Source organism: Phodopus roborovskii, unplaced genomic scaffold (genome assembly GCF_943737965.1).
Source record: "Phodopus roborovskii unplaced genomic scaffold, PHOROB, whole genome shotgun sequence".
Lineage (NCBI taxonomy): Eukaryota > Metazoa > Chordata > Mammalia > Rodentia > Cricetidae > Phodopus > Phodopus roborovskii.
The window spans coordinates 7,154-27,378 of record NW_026126265.1 but is presented as its reverse complement, the minus strand read 5'-3'; the positions used below and the strand labels follow the sequence as shown (position 1 = coordinate 27,378).

The 20,225-nt window shown below is 39.7% G+C and overlaps 1 protein-coding gene across 2 annotated transcripts in view; it reads right to left on the bottom strand.

Moving 5' to 3' along the window:
* The window catches only part of Acot9 (acyl-CoA thioesterase 9), a 40,939-nt gene extending 21,091 nt beyond the window's left edge, over positions 1-19,848 (bottom strand). The window contains exons 1-6 of one of the 2 annotated variants that reach the window (XM_051179684.1): positions 19,707-19,848; positions 14,478-14,575; positions 13,278-13,304; positions 12,359-12,404; positions 10,119-10,289; positions 9,823-9,860 (exon numbers count right to left, since the gene is read on the bottom strand). In XM_051179684.1, coding sequence (XP_051035641.1) covers positions 9,823-9,860; positions 10,119-10,289; positions 12,359-12,404; positions 13,278-13,304; positions 14,478-14,575; positions 19,707-19,726 — 400 coding nt within the window. In that variant the 5' untranslated portion in view covers positions 19,727-19,848. The remainder of the gene's footprint in view (positions 1-9,822; positions 9,861-10,118; positions 10,290-12,358; positions 12,405-13,277; positions 13,305-14,477; positions 14,576-19,706) is intronic. The other variant, XM_051179685.1, reaches the window with a different exon arrangement.
* Positions 19,849-20,225: the final 377 nt, after the last annotated feature.

The following is a 20,225-nucleotide window of genomic DNA, read 5'->3' as shown; positions in this document are numbered from 1 at the left end:
GTTCTATGTGCTTAAGAATATGGACTCATTTAAATTTGTGTTACAGTTATACACTGATTGGTGTCCTTGCTTTCCCCACCATGATCCATTCAAATGTGTCTCATCCATCCTTAGGACCAAGTTTGCTGAATAAATACTTGCTGAATGGCAGTTAATTCTTCCCTCCATATACCTGTTAAAGGATATTCTGGGGCATGAAATGTTAAAGGCAAGAAACTCCATTTAAAATCCTGTCTGGTTCCCAGAAAGCTTGTGACTCTGACCTGTGTCATTGTAGTAGAATGGGAGATAAAAAGATTCAAGAGGTAAGAAAAAGATCTGGCAAGCCTTGAGTAAACTCAAGTTTCGGCTTAGATGAGTGGGAGAAAATAAAGCAAGAGCAGAATGGGACAATTGCATTGCAATGTTTGGTTTTTTTTGTTGTTGTTGTTGTTGTTGTTCAGAATTAAGAATTGACTCCAACCACACTTAACTAGCACTCTATCACTGAGCTATAACTGCCAGCTGAAGATGTTGAATTTGAGAAACCCACTGAGACATTCAAACGAAGACATCCAGTAGACAGGAAGACAAGCAAGAACTCAGGGGAGGCCAGGACATTTAATTACTTTTAAAGGGGCATTCAGCATATGCATAGCAACTGAAGGGCTGAAAACTGATGATATTATTTTTCCAGCATGTACAAAGGTAGCCTTCAGAAATGCAGAAGATAAAATCACTGGGGCAGTAAACATTTAATGGATCAACAGAGAAAAAGGAACCTATGGAAAAGAGCAGCCAAAGTGTCAAGAAGAAACATCACCAGAGACCAAGAATGAGGGGAACAATATCACAAGCCATAAAAGAGATTAGGAAGGGGGGGTGACTTAGTAGATCACACAATGAAGGGACACTGAAACAAAAGGACTTTTCTAATGAAGGGGGGGGGGAGAAAGTCTGAGAATGTTTTTAAGGAAAAGGGGTTTTCTCTGCTTTTCATTTTGAGATGGAGAATCTTGATGTTTATAAAATGTAGGAAAAGTAAAGTTGGGGAAAGGCTTGGGATATAAAGAAAAAGGTCTAAGTGATATGGCAATGGCACATTCCCTGAAGAAGGAAGTAAATGTACTAAGAGAACAGGTGGAAGGGATTGGCTACTGACAGGAGGTAATGAGAAGGAATACAAGGGTAGGGTCAGCAAGATGGCTCAGCCACTAAAGGAACAAAGGAACTTGCTGCTAAGCCTGACAACCTCAGGTCAACCCCAGAATCTTCACGGTACACGGTAGAAAGGAACAACCACCAACTCCTTTTGATTGCCTGTTCTCTCCCTCTCCCTCCCTTCCTCTCTCTCTCTCTCTCTCTCTCTCTCTCTCTCTCTCTCTCTCTCTCTCTCTCTCTCTCTCTCACACACACACACACACACACACACACACACGTAAGAATTTTAAAAAGAAAACTGAGGGCAATGGCAAAGAGTTTGTGCATATAAGGACAGCTAAGAAAATCAAAGATGCAGACATATAAATGCATATAATTTTTAAAGACCACTAAGAATTTTTAATCTAGAGAAGGGTAGCTATATGTAAGCGGGCTCGCATCTATACTTTAAGAGACATCAGAGTCTTTCTTTAAGCCCTTTCCCAACAGTTCAGTCTAAATGTCAATAGGAAGGAGTAAGAAGAGCAACATTTATCAATGAATATGATACTTGGTTAGAGAGGTAACAAAAGTAATGGTAACATGCTGCATGTTAAAAACAATGAAGAGAGTGACCATGTAGAAAGGACCTTTTTTCCAGGGTATCAGAGTCCAATGTAAATGGGTTACAGGAAGGAAGCTGGACAAGTTAGTGCATATATTAAAGATAATGGAGCTAACTGGAAAGGGAATTATAAATATTGAAGTGCAAACCATACAGTGCTAAAGTTGAAGGAGGTACCTATTTAAAATCACAGCTTCCACATATATAGAGAGATTAATAAGTAGTACACATATGAACATAAATACCCTTGCATAGTGACAACCAGTAGCAACAACTACTTCCATCACACAGACCTTGGTTTCTAAATGTCATTCTCCAGTAAAAAGAACCAGGGTTCCTCTGAGACATGACTAACTGGCTGGCTGGGCCAGAGAAAGGATAACATCAGTCTAGAATGTCTTACTGGTCAGAAAGTTAAAAGTATTCAAAGAATGATGGAAGACACAGTTTTAAAGCCCAGGGGGACACAGAAGATGGCTCAGTTCTATAAAATGAGGCCAGCCTGGGCTACATAGCAAGATCCAGGAAAATCCCACACAGCAAGATATTTCAAAATTTAACAGTATTTGGGGGAATAAGAATGTAGGTCAGTGCTGGAATAATACCTATCTGCCATGTACAAGGCTATCGGCTCCATTTCCAGCACTGTTAACATGCTGAAGAGGAATTTGATAATGATAAAAATGGAAAGAATTGCATGGAACGGGACATTTATATAGTGTCCTATATAACTATACTAATTTACTGCAAAGGGGAAAGGAGTAATTTTACAGAAAATTTTCCAGATGCCACATTCATTAAATGGAAGTTTACCTTATCAGGAATTAGACAAATAAAAAAGTCAAGCATCACTTGATGAGAGACAGTAAGAACAAAGCATCTCTTCAATGGTGTTCCTGCCAAAGACACAGATCCTGACACTAATTATGAGAAAGCATCAGGCAAGCCCACAGAGAGGGCTTGTCTATACGAATATGTAAGAAAAGCAGCCTGCAACCTTCAAAAGTATCAGCTTACAAAAATCAAGGAAAGACAGGGTTTCTATTTCTGACAAACTGACAAATGTAACCCATGCATGCAAAGTGAGCCTTCCATTAATAAATGAGCACCAATGAATACTGGCAAAGCCCTGAGGATTAAACAGTGTTAAGCTTCTGATCTTGATGGTAGTGTTATGGTCATGTAAGAAATCTCCTACTTTATAGGAAATATAAACTAAAATATATGGTAGTCTAAAATTTAATATCTTACATATGATTCAGGGAAAATAATTCTTCATATGGTATCTCTAACTTGCCTTTAAAACTCCCTTAAAAGCTAGGTGGGACAAGCATAACCAATAGAATTCAAGAGATGGAAGAGAGAATCTCAGGCGCAGAAGATAAACTAGAAGAAATAGATTCATCGACCAAAGAAAACCATAAATCCAACAAATCCTTAACACACAACATCCAGGAAATGTGGGACACCATGAAAAGGCCAAACCTAAGAATAATAGGCATAGAGGAAGGGGAGGAAGCCCAGCTCAAAGGTGCTGAAAACATATTCAACAAAATCATCGAGGAAAACTTTCCAAATCTGAAGAAGGACATGCCCATGAAAGTACAAGAAGCATACCGAACCCCAAATAGGCTGGACCAAAGAAAAAAGACCCCTCGACATATAATAATCAAAACACCTAGCATACAGAATAAAGAAAGAATATTAAGAGCAGCGAAGGAAAAAGGACAGGTAACATATAAAGGCAGACCTATCAAAATTACACCTGACTTCTCCATGGAAACCCTCAAGGCCAGAAGGTCCTGGATAGATGTTCTAAAAGTACTAAGAGAACATGGATGCCAGTCTAGGCTACTATATCCAGCAAAACTCTCAGTCAATATAGATGGAGAGAACAAGATATTCAATGACAAAACCAGATTTTCACAATATGTATCTACAAATCCAGCCCTACAGAAAGTATTGGAAGGAAAATTCCAACCCAAGGAAGGTAACTACGCCCACAAAAATGTAGGCAACAGATAATCCAACTACACCAGAAACCTAGGGTGAAGCAGAACAAATATATTCACAATACCACTGCCAACAACAAACCTAAACCAAACAAGCATCAACAATCAATGGACCTTACTCACCCTCAACATTATTGGTCTTAACTCACCTATAAAAAGACACAGGCTAACAGAATGTATATGAAGACAGAATCCATCCTTCTGCTGCATACAAGAAACACATCTTAGCTCCAAAGATAGACATTACCTCAGGGTAAAGGGTTGGGAAAAGATTTTCCAATCAAATGGAAATAAGAAGCAAGCAGGCGTAGCTATCCTAATATCTAACAAGCTAGACTTCAAACCAAAACTAGTCAAAAGAGATGAAGACGGTCATTTCATATTCATCTCAGGAGAAATCCATCAACACAAAGTCTCAGTTCTGAACATCTATGCCCCTAATACAAAGTCACCCACATTCGTAAAAGAAACACTACTAAAACTCAAAGCTCATATAAAACATCACACACTTATAGTGGGAGACTTCAATACACCACTCTCAACACTAGAAAGGACCACAAATCAGAAACTCAACAAAGAAACAAAAGAATTAACAGAAGTTATGTCTCAACTTGGGTTAACAGACATCTATAGAACATTCCATTCAAAGACAAAAGAATATACCTTCTTCTCTGCTCCACATGGAACCTTCTCTAAAATCGACCACATACTAGGAGACATAACAAACCTCAACAGATACAAGAGAATAGGAATAGTCCCCTGTATCTTATCGGACCACCATGCTTTAAAATTGGAATTCAACAACAACACAAATAGCAGAAAACCTGCAAACTCATGGAAACTTAACAATCTGCAATTGTACCACTCCTGGGTCAAAGAAGAAATAAAGAAAGAAATTAAAGACTTTCTAATATTCAACGAGAATGAGGATACAACATACCAGAACTTATGGGACACCTTGAAAGCAGTGCTACGAGGGAAGTTCATTGCACTAAGTGCCCATATGAAGAAAACAGAGGATAGTCACATAAATGAATTAACAGCCCAACTGAAAACCTTAGAACAGAGAGAAGCGAATTCACCCCGCAGGAGCAGACGGCAGGAAATAATCAACTTGAGGGCTGAAATCAACAAAATAGAAACCAGGAAAACAATACAAAAAATCAATGCAACAAAGAGTTGGTTTTTTGAGAAAATCAACAAGATAGATAAACCTTTATCCAAATTAACGAAAAAGCAGAGACAGAACATGCAAATTAACAAAATCAGAAACGAAATGGGGAACATAACAACAGACACAGAGGAAATCCAGACAATTTTCAGGTCATACTTTGAAAATCTGTATTCCACAAAAATTGAAAACTCAAAGGAAATGGACAAGATTCTGGATAACTATCACTTACCAAAATTAAATCAAGAACAGACAAACAACTTAAATAGACCTATAACCCGCAATGAAATAGAAGCAATCATCGAAAGCCTTCCAACGAAAAAAAGTCCAGGGCCAGATGGATTCAGTGCAGAATTCTACCAGACATTCAAGGAAGAACCATTACCACTATTCCTCAAACTGTTCCACAAGATAGAAACAGAAGGTTTATTGCCAAACTCTTTTTATGAGGCCACAATAACTTTGGTACCCAAACCTCACAAAGACACAACTAAGAAAGAAAACTAAAGACCAATATCCCTGATGAACATCGATGCAAAAATACTCAATAAAATAATGGCAAACTGAATTCAAAAATACATCAGAGAAATCATCCACCATGATCAAGTAGGCTTCATACCTGGATTGCAGGGATGGTTTAACATACGAAAATCTATCAACGTGATCCACCATATAAACAAACTGAAAAAAAAACCCCATATGATTATCTCCCTAGATGCTGAAAAAGCCTTTGACAAAATTCAACACCCTTTCATGATAAAGGTATTAGAGAGGTCAGGGATAACAGGAACATACCTAAACATAATAAGAGCAATATACAGCAAACCAACTGCCAACATCAAACTGAATGGAGAGAAACTTAAGCCAATTCCTCTAAAATCAGGAACAAGACAAGGCTGTCCTCTCTCTCCATATCTCTTCAATATCGTACTAGAAGTTCTAGCTAATGCTATAAGACAACAAAAGGAGATCAAGGGCATCCAAATTGGAAAGGAAGAAGTCAAACTGTCTCTATTTGCAGATGATATGATAGTTTACATAAATGACCCAATAAACTCTACCAGGGAACTCCTACAGCTGATAAACACCTTTAGCAAACTAGCAGGATACAAGAAAACTCAAAAAAATCAGTAGCCCTATTTTTTTCAGACGACAAAGAGGCAGAGAAAGAAATCAGAGAAACATCACCCTTTACAATAGCCACAAGCAACATAAAGTATCTTGGTGTAACGCTTACCAAACAAGTAAAAGATCTATATAATAAGAACTTTGTGACTCTAAAGACAGAAATTAAAGAAGATACCAAAAATGGAAAGACCTCCCATGCTCTTGGTTAGGTAGGATAAACATAGTAAAAATGACAATCTTGCCAAAAGCAATCTACAGATTCAATGCCATCCCCATTAAAATCCCACCACAATTCTTCACCGACCTTGAAAGGATAATAATCAACTTTATATGGAAAAACAAAAGACCTAGGATAGCCAAAACAACCCTATACAATAAAAGAACTTCAGGAGGCATCACTATTCCTGACTTCAAGCTCTACTACAGAGCTATAGTTCTGAAAACAGCCTGGTACTGGCATAAAAATAGACAGGTAGACCAATGGAATCGAATTGAAAATCCTGATATTAATCCACGCACCTATGAACACCTGATTTTCGACAAAACAGCTAAAATTATACAATGGGGCAAAGACAGCATCTTCAACAAATGGTGCTGGCACAATTGGATGAGGGTGTGTAGAAGACTGCAGATAGACCCATGTCTGTCGCCATGCACAAAACTCAAGTGCAAATGGATCAAAGACCTCAACATCAATCTAGCCACATTGAACCTCTTAGAAGAGAAAGTAGGAGGTACCCTTGAACAAATTGGTATAGGAGACCGCTTCTTGAACATAACTCCAGGGGCACAGACACTGAAAGAAACAATTAATAAATGGGACCTCTTCAAACTTAGAAGCTTCTGTAAGGCAAGGGACACAGTTGACAAGACCAAACGGCAGCCCACTGACTGGGAAAAGATTTTCACTAATCCTATATCCGACAAAGGGCTGATCTCCAAAATATACAAAGAACTCAAGAAACTAGTCAACAAAACACCAAATAACCCTATTAAAAAATGGGGTACAGAACTGAAGAAAGAATTCTCAATGGAGGAAATCAAAAAGGCTGAAAGACACTTAAGAAAATGCTCCACATCCTTAGCTATCAGGGAAATGCAAATCAAAACAACTTTGAGATACCATCTTACCCCTGCCAGAATGGCTAAAATTAGAAACACCAGTGATGACTTATGTTGGAGAGGATGTGGAGAAAGTGGAACACTCCTCCACTGCTGGTGGGAGTGCAAACTCATACAGCCATTTTGGAGATCAGTATGGTGGTTCCTCAGGAAAATGGGAATTAGTTTACCACAGGACCCGGCAATCCCCCTCTTAGGCATATACCCAAAGGATTCACATCAATGCAACAAAGACATCTGTTCTACTATGTTCATAGCAGCACTATTTGTAATAGCAAGAACCTGGAAGCAACCTAGATGCCCTTCAATTGAAGAATGGTTAATGAAGATGTGGCACATCTACACAATGGAATACTACACTGCAGAAAAAAATAATGGTATTTTGAAATTGCCAGGCAAGTGGATGGCACTTGAAGAAACCATCCTGAATGAGGTAACCCAGTCACAAAAAGAGAAACACAGTATGTACTTACTCATATATGGATTTTAGAACTAGATCAAATGATCACCAGCCTATAATTCACATCACCAGAGGCACTAGGATACAAGTTGTATTCTAAGAGATTCATATAAAGTCCCTCACAGAACTGGGAAGGGACAAGTCCCCCAGACCTCAGGTATAGTGGGGGAGGACAGCTAATGGAGAGAGAAGTAGGAGAAAATGAGAGGGAGGAGAGGAAGGCATGTGCGACCAGGAGGATTGAGCCTGGTTAGGAATGGAAAATAGGAAAGAGAGAGAGAGAGAGAGCAGAGAGAGAGAACATAAAAGAGGGAGCCAATATTGGTTTGAAGATAAAGTTGAACACAAAGAAAGGTCGAGGGAACTACAAGACTGCTCCCAACTAACAATCTCAGCTTCCGTGGAAAGGCTATCATAAATGCCCTTCCCGGAGAGTGAGATCAACAACTAACATCTCCATGGAGTCCTCAACTAATGCCTGTTGAAAACAGGAGCAAACACCCATACATAAACACTGAGCCGAACTAGAACCCAGAAGCAGATGGAGAGGACAAGACCATGCGGTAGAAGTACATAGAGACAGCTTACCTGAAAAGGAGGAGCTAAGGGCCACTAGACTGATAGCTGGGAAGCCAGCAGGGGACTGACTCGGACCCCCCTGAATATGGGTCTTAGCCAGAAGGTCTGAGCAGTCTAAGAGACCTCAGACAGTGGAGCCAGGATGTATCCCTGGTGCACAAAAGGACTTTGCAAACATATCCCCCATGGAGGGATAACTGCCTTATTCTAGAGATAGGAGAGAAGCCCTAGTCCCTACTTCACAGGACCTGTCAGATCTACATGACCCCAACTGGATGGCATTCCCCTATATATGGTATTGTGGTGGGGGGTTGGGAAGGGAGGGTGTTTAGAGTGCATGGGAGAGGGCAGAGAGGGCAAAAGGGAGGGAAGGAGGGAGGGAGGGCTGGAAGGGAGGGAGGGAGGGAGGGAGAGGGAACTGGGATCGACATGTAAAATAATAAATTTAAAAAAAAAAAAAAAACGCTTTGACTCCAAAATTTAAGTTGAAGAACAAGTTACTGGGGAAAAGTATTTCTATTTTTGTTTCCACAGAAAATGAAAAGATGTGGATTCCTTACAGACTAATGTGGTTTGATCACACCAGACCGCCTGAAACAGAGTACAAGCTGATCCTACATTCCAAACAGCTGGACAAAGCAGCCCTACAGACTACAGCTAGGATATCTGAATCTTCTTCGAATCCCCCAAGACAGTGCCCCTTACCAGCAGGAAGTAGTTTGGAAAGAACGACGCCCAAATTCCCAAATATTGTGTATAAATGTTTGTTTTCATTTAATTGGACTTTGTTATATAAAATTAAAAAAAAAAAAGCTAGGTGGGAGTGTTGTATACCTTTAATCCCAGCACTCAGGCAGCAGAAGCAAGTAGATCTCTGTGAGTTCCAGGCCAGCCTGGTCTATAGAGTGAGTTCCAGGACAGCTATGGCTGTTATACTGAGAAACCCTGTCCTCCCCATCCTCAACAACTCCCCAAAACTTTTAAAAATTTTAGTGACCCAGTGAGTTTAAATGGGGTGCTTACATGGGCATAAGCACATTTACATGAACAAGCAAAATTTACCAGTGACTACACCAATGAAGAAAATTTCTCTTCCTTCCCCAACAACCACTGTCTATAGATCCTCAGGGAGGAGTAGGGCCTCATAAGCCCCTCACACATAACAGCAGTTAAATGCACATAGAGATTCCAGGACATGCCCTTCTAAATCCTTTACCCCTCTATGATGGAATGCCAAAGGACCCAATCTTACATAGGTTTTTTGCAGGCAATAACTTGCAGGAATTTCAATAGTGCAATGGCCATGTCATGCCTAGATAATAGTGTTCCCTGACATTGAGGAAAAAACTACATCTAGAGTGCATGCTTAGCATGCTTGGGGACCTGGGTTCAATCCCCAGCATCCAAACTAAATTTGAAAATTAAAAATCATCATCAAGAAGGCTCATTTGGATGGTAACTCCATTAAATAGAAATCCATATTCATAAGAAAAACAAAATGACAATGAAAACTTTTTTTGTCCTTTTAGACAAAAGTATAAAGAATAAAATGGGCCTTTCTATCAGGGATTCACTGTCTACCTGTAAATAATACGAATACCTGTACCTCCTAAGCTGTCAAGATCCTCAAGAATCCTGCCGAATCTGTGAAATAAAGCAAAATATGAATTAAATGAAAATCACTATGACATCCCTTTAAAATTTCACAATGTACTTCAGGATAAAGAAAGAGCTCTAAAATCGACTACAGAAATAGTTACACAAGTCTTTCACTATACTGAAACTACACAGTCATATACCTCAAATAGGTGGACTGTAAGGTTTATGAATTTTATCTCACAGTAGTTATTTTAAAAGGAAAAATTACAACAAATGACAATAATGAAAATAATGCAGTGTTACCTTACTGTGTTTTGAACAGTCAAATATTTATCTCGTAGTCCAGGGTCACTACCCAAAGGTAGGAGAACTTCAATGTAACTGTCCTTCATTTTCCTGGGTGGTAGGGCTTTCTGTGATTTAGCCAAAAAGTTATGAAGTGACTTTCTTTCCTCCATTGCTTTTACATGGTCTCTGAGAAGAAAAGGTGAGGCTTCATAAAACAAGAACAGTGCTGTCCCACAATTCTAGTATCTACTCCTTCAAAGAGGTCAGTCAGACATAATAAATGGAAGAAGGGATCAATGCCTGTCTCATCTTTAATTCCTTCACTCCCTTCCCATGAAGCACTTAGTGCATTGAGCATATCTCTTGATAATTTTAGGCTTTTGGATATGAGTTTCACGCTCTATCAACTGAAATACCTGGGTACTGGGCACATACATAAGAAACACATATTTAGCGATAGAGATACACCTACATGGATCACATATTCAGCTTATGAAAAAAGTGTATTCAGGTGCTGAAGATATGGCTCAGTGGTTAAGAGCACTGTCAGCTTGTGCAGAGAACTCAGATTCAATTCCAGTACCCACATGGTGGCTCAAAACTATCTGCAACTCCAGTTCCAGAGGCTCTGATACCATCTTTTGGCCTCATCAGGCATTTCACACACATGGTACACATACATAAATGCTGGCAAGAGACAGAGGACTCTCAGATTCTGTGTCCTATCATGTTCATATTCATTCTCATATTCTCATTTTCCTCTACCTCTCTCTTTTTTTCTGACTATCTCTCTCTTTCCCTCCCCTCCCATCCATTCAATTTCTGAAAAGAGACAAGTGAGATAAATGAATGATATCCATAGGAAGTATGCAAAGGAGAATAAAGGGCAAAAATGGAAGAAAACAGTTTTAAAAGACAGAAGGGAGGAAAGAAAAGGCTAAAGGAGAAGACAACAGAGAAACAAACAGAAAACTAAAACGTTAGTAGCACCATTACATAAGATGTCTTTCCAAATTTAAATGATAAACTATTATTGCCAGAAAGTTCAGCTTACAAAAAATATTAAAGGCAGATGAAACAAATTAAGAGGTACTAGATATGCTGAGAATGTGCAACACTCTCAATACAAACATCTTATCCCTATGAAAGTCAAATTCATGGAGAAAAACAGATATAAACTGCCAATTAATCTAGATTAGGGAGAATAAAGAGTTAAAAACCACCAGATGTAACTTTTAAAACTGTTGTTGAATCTTGATGTTGTTTTAAAAACTTTAGTCCTAGTCTGTCTACCTCCTCTTGCACCCCAAGCAATCTCTAGACTTGTACCAATGTACCACCTGAATCCACACATAGGTCTCTTTGCCCCATCTTCACCACCCCACTCCATACACAGATGTCAGAAGTTCTCCTCCAGGGTCTAGCCTGGTGAGTACTTCCAACAACCTGATGTTTGTTCTTCTGGAAGTTCCTGGACCTAGTCTGGCCATTCAAACCTATATGCATCTCAGCCAACCTCTAGACTTCCACAAGCAAGCATCCTATCTGCTGACTAGTCTGATGAGTATCCCTGACCTATTTATCCAAGCCTTTCCCCGAACCTTCGAGATTGAGCCTGGATCCCACAGACAGTTCACCACTCTAGTCCTGTAGTCTGGCCTTCTCTGCCTTCACAACAAGGGAGCCCTAGGCTTGGACCAAGATCTGCCCCACCCACTGCCCAAACCACAGGACTCTCCTAGCCCATATATATATATATATATATATATATATATATATATATATATATATATATATATATATATATATATATATATATATATATATATATATATATATATATATATATATATCTTTGAGTAAAGGAATCATGTTACATGAAAGAGCAAAATCAAAAGACTTGAGTTCAAGTCCCAAGCCTTAACTGTGAGTTTCAGTTTCACTGTGCTCAAAAAAAAAGAAAGAAAAGAAAAGAAAAAGATAAAAAAAAGAAAGAAGGAATAGGAAAGTATGCCATACACACGTCACAAGTTTTCTTCCAAGAATCAGTGAATATACCTAAACAGGTTTTGAAAATGCACAATATACATAAATTGCAGTTTTCATGGTGATAATGCATCAACTGAGTAATACATTAAGATGTTGCTCTTCCCCCCCACCAACAGGAAAGCCCCATCTCCACAGGGATCCCCATCCATAGAAGGGGATCAGCAACATAACATGATTCCTTGGGGATGAAATACCAAAGTGCATACCTCCAGTTTGTGGATACTCCTACTATCTCCCGTAATTTATCCCGAACTGAAACAAAAATAAAGACATTACTCCATGTATGGGTTAGGGCAGAATGCTCAGGAACTAAGTAAAGCTGCTCATGCACTCAAAAGGTATCAAGATTCTGCTACAACAGCTCAGGGATGGGATCAGGTCTTTGCAATCTCAAAACGGTTAACAACTATACTGTCTCTTTAGTGCAAATAAACGTACTTTTTTTTGCCAATTACTAGGGTTTATTTAAATAAATCATAAAATTTTCAAATTTTCACCCAAAGGGCTTTATCAAAGTCAATCCCTTTAGGATAGAATATTTTGTGCACGTATGCACACATGTACAGGTCAGAGAACAGCCATAGGTATCATTATTTAGGTGTGATCCATTTTGTTTGTTTTTAGAAACAGGGTTTCTCAGTGGCCTGAAGTTTGCTTAGTAGGCTAGGATAACTGGCCAATGAGCTCTGAGTATCCATGATTCCACATCCTCAGTGCTGGGATTACAAGCATAAGCCACAACACATGGCTTCTTTACACAGGTACTAGGGATCAGCCTCAGCTTCTCATGCCTGCATGGCAAGTACTTTAACAACTGAGATATCTTCCCAGTCTATCAACAAAGACATTTATAAATAGGATCTACACCCATCTTCTTATAGGTCATATTAGATCAAATGACATAGCTGAGCAACTACTACTAATATCCAAAACTGAGCTTTATTGAAATTGTTTTCGTATATATTTATATTATTCTAATTAGAACAATTTAAGCCACAAAAATGAAGCAAAGACTTGGGTCAATGTAAAGCAAAGAATGTGATTTAATTCTACTATGCAGGAGTGAATTAGCTTAAAACAAAACATAAGCGCTGAAGAGAAAAATTGATACTAATTACCACACACCATGATTCACATGGATAGATGAACATGCTATATGGAAAGGGGAAAGTAATTAGACAACTGGCAGTAATTTGAAATTAGAAAGTAAATATACAATATTTCAAATAATGTGGTTTATCTTCTAGCATTTTAAAATATACATTCCAGTCATGGGAAATTAAATATAGTTATACTTTGTCCTTCATTAACTAAAGAATCAAAAAAAAGTTGTGGTAAGAATAACATGCAGTCTCATGAAAGTAGTGGATTTGCTATCAGACTGTTGCATATACATCACATACTTGGTGCTAATTTAATTAATTTAACTAATTATGGTTAAATAATAAAGAATTGCAAAACATAACCATCAGTAAATTAATCTTATTTCTGAATTTCCTCCTAAATAAAAGAATGCATACAAAATAGCACAAAACACTATACAGACTACTTATGAGTCACTGACATAAAATAGTTCTCACTAGTTTGGTCAATGTGAAAGGCAGTAGGTGCTGAGGACCTAGAAATTTTAATTTTACACACATTCATGTTCTTTCACTTTAAAAAAGTGACAATTTTAATTTGTATGAGTATTTCTAATTTCTAAGACACACCATAGTCTGCATATACTATTTAGTAAGTAAAACTAAGTGCAATTAAGCATCCATTAATATGGTCCCTCTAACAAAACTACAAACGAGCACTTAGGATGAAACAAATGGCAGGCTCATTTCTTCCTCATGACTATATCTCTGTTCCAATCTTCTGTAGCTCTACACAGGAAGTGGAAAGAAGAAACACCTCAGTTCCCAAAAGCTACTAGGAACACCTCAGATTCTCACTCTGATTTCTAACTCAAGCTATTATGTAACTATCTTCATTATTTTATACATGTGATGTTTATGAAATACTGGCAATTAACATGTATGCCTCAGGGACAGAGAGATGACACAGTGGTTAAGAGCATGTACTGCTCTTGTTCAATTCAGTTCCCAGAACTTGTATCCGGTGGTTCAGAAGCACCTATAACTCCAAGGAAAAGTGACACTTCTGCATGCACATGTATTCTTGTGCAAATTCCACCCACACCCCCACATATGTGTAATTAATTAAAAGTCAATCTTTAACATGCACAGTTCATTACTGTTGCCATGACTGGGTGCACAGGCCAAGGGAAATGGGCTTGTTTATCACGGAGGCACAAAAGGTAAGCACAATCATACTTGCCTTCACGTATGTGTAAGGGTCCTTGTTTTGGGGTGTACTGGGATCCTTGTGTCAGTCCTCTGCCATGAATAAGAAGTCCCCTGTTCAAGGTACAAAGCCTGGAAAACAAGAGAAAGCATACTTAAATTCCCAGAGCTGCTTCTCTGGGAATCTGCAAGGCATTATCTCCTCCAGAGTATACAGTCACACACCAGTTTTAGTACATGCTTTGTTCTTAATTATCACACCAATTTCCTTGATAAGTAAGATCAACTCAACTACCAACTAATCATTGTTGAACTTTGAATCAGCCCTTTGTAGTCAAAGAAAAGTACCTACTAGGCTTGTCTAGAAATTTCCTAGGACCCTAATGAAAGAAAATAAAAACTATGTACCCAAAGGAGCCTTACTAATCCTCTCAAAAATAAACTGGATAAGCTGATGTTAGCTCACTCTTGCTTAAGTGTTGACAACCGTACACTTATATACACTTAAATTATTTCCATATTGGTAATAACATATATTAGTCTGGTATGGTGGCAGATCCCTGTGAGTTTAAGGTCACCCTGATGTACACATTGAGTTCCAGGACATCGAGGGGTAAATAATGAAACCTTCTCTCTCTCTTCTCAGTCCTCCCCTCTCTGTCTGTCTCTTCCTCCCCCCCCCCCTCGCCCCCACACACACACCACACTAGAATTTAACAAACTAATCTGTGGAAGTCGCAAACTAACTGAAGGGATCAAGAATTCTAAATACTGTCAAGTCATTCTAGCTCAAGTTACTAGCAAATTCTTGATACATAATGTGAGGATAATGACTAACCAAAACATTACATTTTCACCTTTTGTTAGAATAAGCTACTGAGTTACAGTATTCAGTGAAAGTCACTCACTAACCTTTCTAAAAATCTACCTACATATAGTTGATAATTATGTGCTGCTAGAATAAATCTTTGACCTTTCACCAAGCCAATTATTTCAGCTGCAGAACATATCATTATGCACACTTGCTCACTGGATTTTAACTCCTTAGCCACCTGGTCATCTTCTTTAGCTGTGAGACAATCCCTGTTGGCCCACTACAACAAAAATGCTCTCCAGAGGACTTTAGTCTTTATGCCCTCTTTATTCTTCATCAATATGGCTGCCAGTCACTTGGCATTTGTTTTCACACAGTAACCTTTCCCTTTTCTGTACTTTTCTACACAGATTAATATTCTAGTCTTTCTGATCTTCACCTTCAAATTTGAATTTTCTCACAATATGACTTAGATTGTCTGTTTTTCATCATTGTATACATTTTATGTAAATTCAAATCTATTACTCGCAGAAGTATGGTATGTATTCCTGTATCCTGCCGTCTCATAAACCAGGATTCTGCAACAGAACATAACTAATTTTAAAGAACATACAGGGGATGGAGGGTGATAAAGTCACAATCCTAGCAACCTGAGTTCAATCCCCAGGACCCACAGAAAAGTAAAGGAAAGAACTGACTCCACAAAGCTGACCTTTGACCTCCACATGCACACCATGGCACACATACACACACATATATCATTAGACTATACATATAAACACACAATAATATTTTAAATAAAAAAGATTACAGAGGTTGAGTAGATAGCTTAGTGAGTTCAGATATCCACAAGCATAAAAAAGTCAGGTATGGCTGCATGGATGCTTTTAACCCCAGAGACAGGAAGAGTACCAGGGCTTGCTGGCCAGCCAGTCTAGCCTAAATGATAAACTCTCTTCTCAGTGAGAGCTCCTGTCTCATGGAAATAAGGCCACAGATAGAGCAGGATATCTAGTGGCCTCCTCTTGTTTCTGCATGCAAACATACAAACATTCTTGCAAACATACATGTGCACACACCTCCACCCATATGCACACACAAATATGAAGAACACACTGCAAAAAGAAAAGCTAATCATTTCCAGTGCTACCATTAGCTAAAAGACAAAATGGCCCTGAGTTCAAACCCCAGTAACATAAAAAGGGTTAACTGAATACAGACACCTGGGTCAACATATTTCCAAATTAGTCTCATAGCCCTAAGTTTTGTATGCAGCCTTAAAAGATGTGAAATATATCCAAAGGCAATTTGAACACTTTAAAAATACTGTATTAAATGAGCATATAGCTGAGTTGGTTGAGTGCTGGGTTCAGTTTCCGGCATACATAAAATCAAGGGTGGCGGCACATGCCTGCAATCACAACATTCAAGAGGTAAAGGTGTACATCTGTATGTGGGTATGTGGACATGCATGTTGGTGTGTTTATGGGTGCCTGTGAGGTCCAGCACAGGGCAATGGCTCTACTGTGCTGGAGTTATGGGTGGTTGTGAGCTGTCTGACTTGGGTGCTGGGATTTAAACTCAGGTCCTCTGGGAGAGGAGCAAGTACTCTTAACCACACAGCCATCTCTCTAGTCCCTGAACTGTGTATCTTAAAATTGGGAAAAAAAGGTTTATAGAACCATTATATGAAAAAGTATGGCTTTTTAACAGCTGTAACATATTAGTGTTTTGAGCTGACTCACCTAGACCAACTTCTAGTCCCATAAGCTCCCTTAATGATAAAGAAGTGCATCCTTTTTTATTTTCCACATCATATTAACATTCCATCTTTTCTGTTTTAGACATACAAACAACTCACCATGTGTTATAACTGCTCCCACCATTTAATACAGTACTGTGCTATAGATTTACAGCCCAGGAACTATAAGTTATAACATTTGGTCTAGGCTGTGTCATCTGGGTTTGTATACATACACTCTGTGATGTTGTATAATGACAAAAATCTCTTAACAGCACTGTGCTCTCCCTTATCTCTGATAAACCCCCAAGACTACCAAACATAATCCCTAGGCTTTTAGAGGAAACTGTCATGGGTCATTTAGGATACTTAGGTCACAGGACCCCAAGACTGAACCTTTCTAATGAAAGATGACCGAGAATTTCCACTTCTCCATGGCTTGCCTAGGGAGCTTACAGAGTCACCTGCAAATATGAAAAGAAATGGGTTGGCTCCAACTTAGGTTCTAAATATGGAGAAAATGGCAAGAAATTGTCAGAAAATTCAAGCGGGGGGGGGGTGGGAGTGGCTGTTAGCTCGGTGGTAGAGGACTTGCTTAGCATAAGTGAAAGCCTGGGCTTCACCTCAGTTATAATAGCAGAGGCATATATGTCCACTACTTTGAAAAAAATGCCTCAACATGGAGACTAACTAAATTAAGTAAGATGACTCATATATGTCCAGGAATAAGCTACACAAGCAAACACCAAATAATATCATCCGCTCAGACAGTCTGTACTAATGTAGGGATTACTCTCTACTAGACATTGACAGTAGTTAATGTTCAATAGGACTGCCAAGAAAAGAACACAAAGGTATATTGTGCAAGGAAGTACTTCTGAACTGGTAGAAGAGCTCAAGAAAGGTGTTGTGGGTCTAGAGGGATAGCTCAATAATTACAACTGCTTCTTTTTAAAAGTTTGGATTTTATGTTTATGTATATGGGTGTTCTGCCTGCATGCATGCAGCACCTAAAGAGGCCAAATGAGGAGTTCAGATCTCCTACAACTGGAGTCCTTGAACCAGGTTCAACTGGAAGAACAGCCACTATCCTCAGCCAATGGGGCCAACTCTATTGCTCAGTGAAGAGTACTTCCTGCTCTTGTAGAGGACCTGAATTTGGAGACAGTACTCACATGGTAGCTTATAACCATCTTTAACTCCAGTTCCAGGGGATGTCATGTTCTCATGACCTCCACAGCAGGCATGCTTATGCAACACATGTATACATGCAAGCAAAACACTCATACACATGAAAATAAAGTTTTGCAACATTTAAAAGGTCTTGTGGAAGAAGGCACAAAGGCAAGGCCGCAAAACGTAAAGAAGTTTAAAGGGAATCATGCCCTTCTTTTAATGACTTTCAACCTGTCTTCAAATAGTCTGACAAAGCTTAGGTGCTGGTGAATGGGGAGATAACCCACTTGATTCACCTGATAGCAAGATTCCTAGGAACAATAAAGGCAGATCAAAGACTCTTAGCAAATTAGTAGGACCCATGTCAAGGTCATCTCTTGGAAACCAGGTAAGTAGAAAAAAACATGCATGTTGTGGGTTAGGGACAGCCAGATATGCCCTGCAGTCCAAAGATCTTGGTCCTTAACTATGCTAGTTGGAAAGATTATATCTACCAAAGACATTCTCATCACCCATGTGGTCCAATGGAGCACTTTCATTACAAGCACCTTTCTACTTATCAAAGCCATGTTCTAAACTGGCCATGATAATGTACATCTGTAAATCCCAATAGATTTGGAAAAGTTGAAAGCTGAAGGGCTGTCATAAGTCTGAGACCAGCCAGTAGTACTGCTTGGCCTTTTTCTCTCAGACCAATTAATAAACATACAGATAAGAACTGGAAGTAGTGGTGCATGCCCATAACCCCAGCATTGGAAAGCCCTATGCAAGTGGATCTCTTGAGTGTGAGGCCAGTCAGGATGATATATGTATTGAATTTTAGGCCAACCAAGATTACATAGTGAAACCTTGTCTCAAAAATAAACAAGGGGCTGGAAAGTTGGCTCAGTGGTTAAAAACACTTGTTTGCAAAAGGACCTGGGTTTGATTCCCAGCACCCACATGGAGGCTCACCACTTCCTCAGGCACCAGGCATGCATGTGGTGCACAGACGTACCTGCAAGGAAAACACTCTACATATAAAATAACAAAAATAAAACTAAAAACATAAAAACAGATGAATCAGCTTATGAGAGCCAAACGGTACTCTACAATCTTTGCACACGTGATAACATACTTAAGTCAGATTCCAAGTGTGTCAAGTGTGTAACCTCCAAAATGTTTTTCAAAGAGAAAAGGGCTAGCAAAGCAAGGTGGAACTGAAAATACTGACTGGCTTGTTTTTGGAAAAGGGGCTAACCCAAGGTTCCAGCCACACCCCTGGTGAGCAAAAGGACGGGAATTTCAAGGGAACACCCTGCATCTTCCCTTTTAAGAGTGCCAACTGTAGCTAAAGCAGGGTGGCATTCTTCCAGGCTAGGCTGACTGGTGGGCCTGGCTACGGGCTGCGGGTGCCTTTTCCTGCAGTCAAGTCAAACAACCACTGCTTCTGTCCCGCCCAAGGCTTCTTCCGCCTAGCTCCGCGCGGCAAAGGCGTGGGAATCCCCGGACAGCGTCCCTCCGAAGTAACCCTACCACACCCTGCCACCTACCGAATCGCTGCCCGCTTCATGGCAATTCACTGCCTAGCCACGGGTGGACAATCAAGTCACTCGCACTCCTGGGCGGAGGCAAACAGATGGCAAAAGAGCGTGAGTGTGAGCCTGAGTCCAAACACCAAAAACCGCGCAGTATGGAATCTTGCTTCCCCACCTCGGAGCCTAAGCCACTAGGGCACCCAGAAGGGGTCGGGCCTCACTGTCGGAAGGGCCGGGCTACGCTGACGGAAGGCGGGACTACCGCGTAGAGAACGCAGGTCCTGATGTTTGATTGGCGGGCAGCTGGAGACGGAGTCAATGGAACTTCCTATTCAATCAGCTAGGTGGGGTCCTAGACTAACAGACCGAATTCTTACCTCCTTTGTGAAGTAAGTGAACCACTCTGCACACCTCCGCAGAGCGGAGTGACGTAGTGGCTGGGTGAACCTCTGCTGGACTTGAACGCTTTAGTTCTTGACTCTTGCAGGTTTACTCCCAGTCCGTGGTTGTTGCCCTTCGCATTATCTGAGCAGC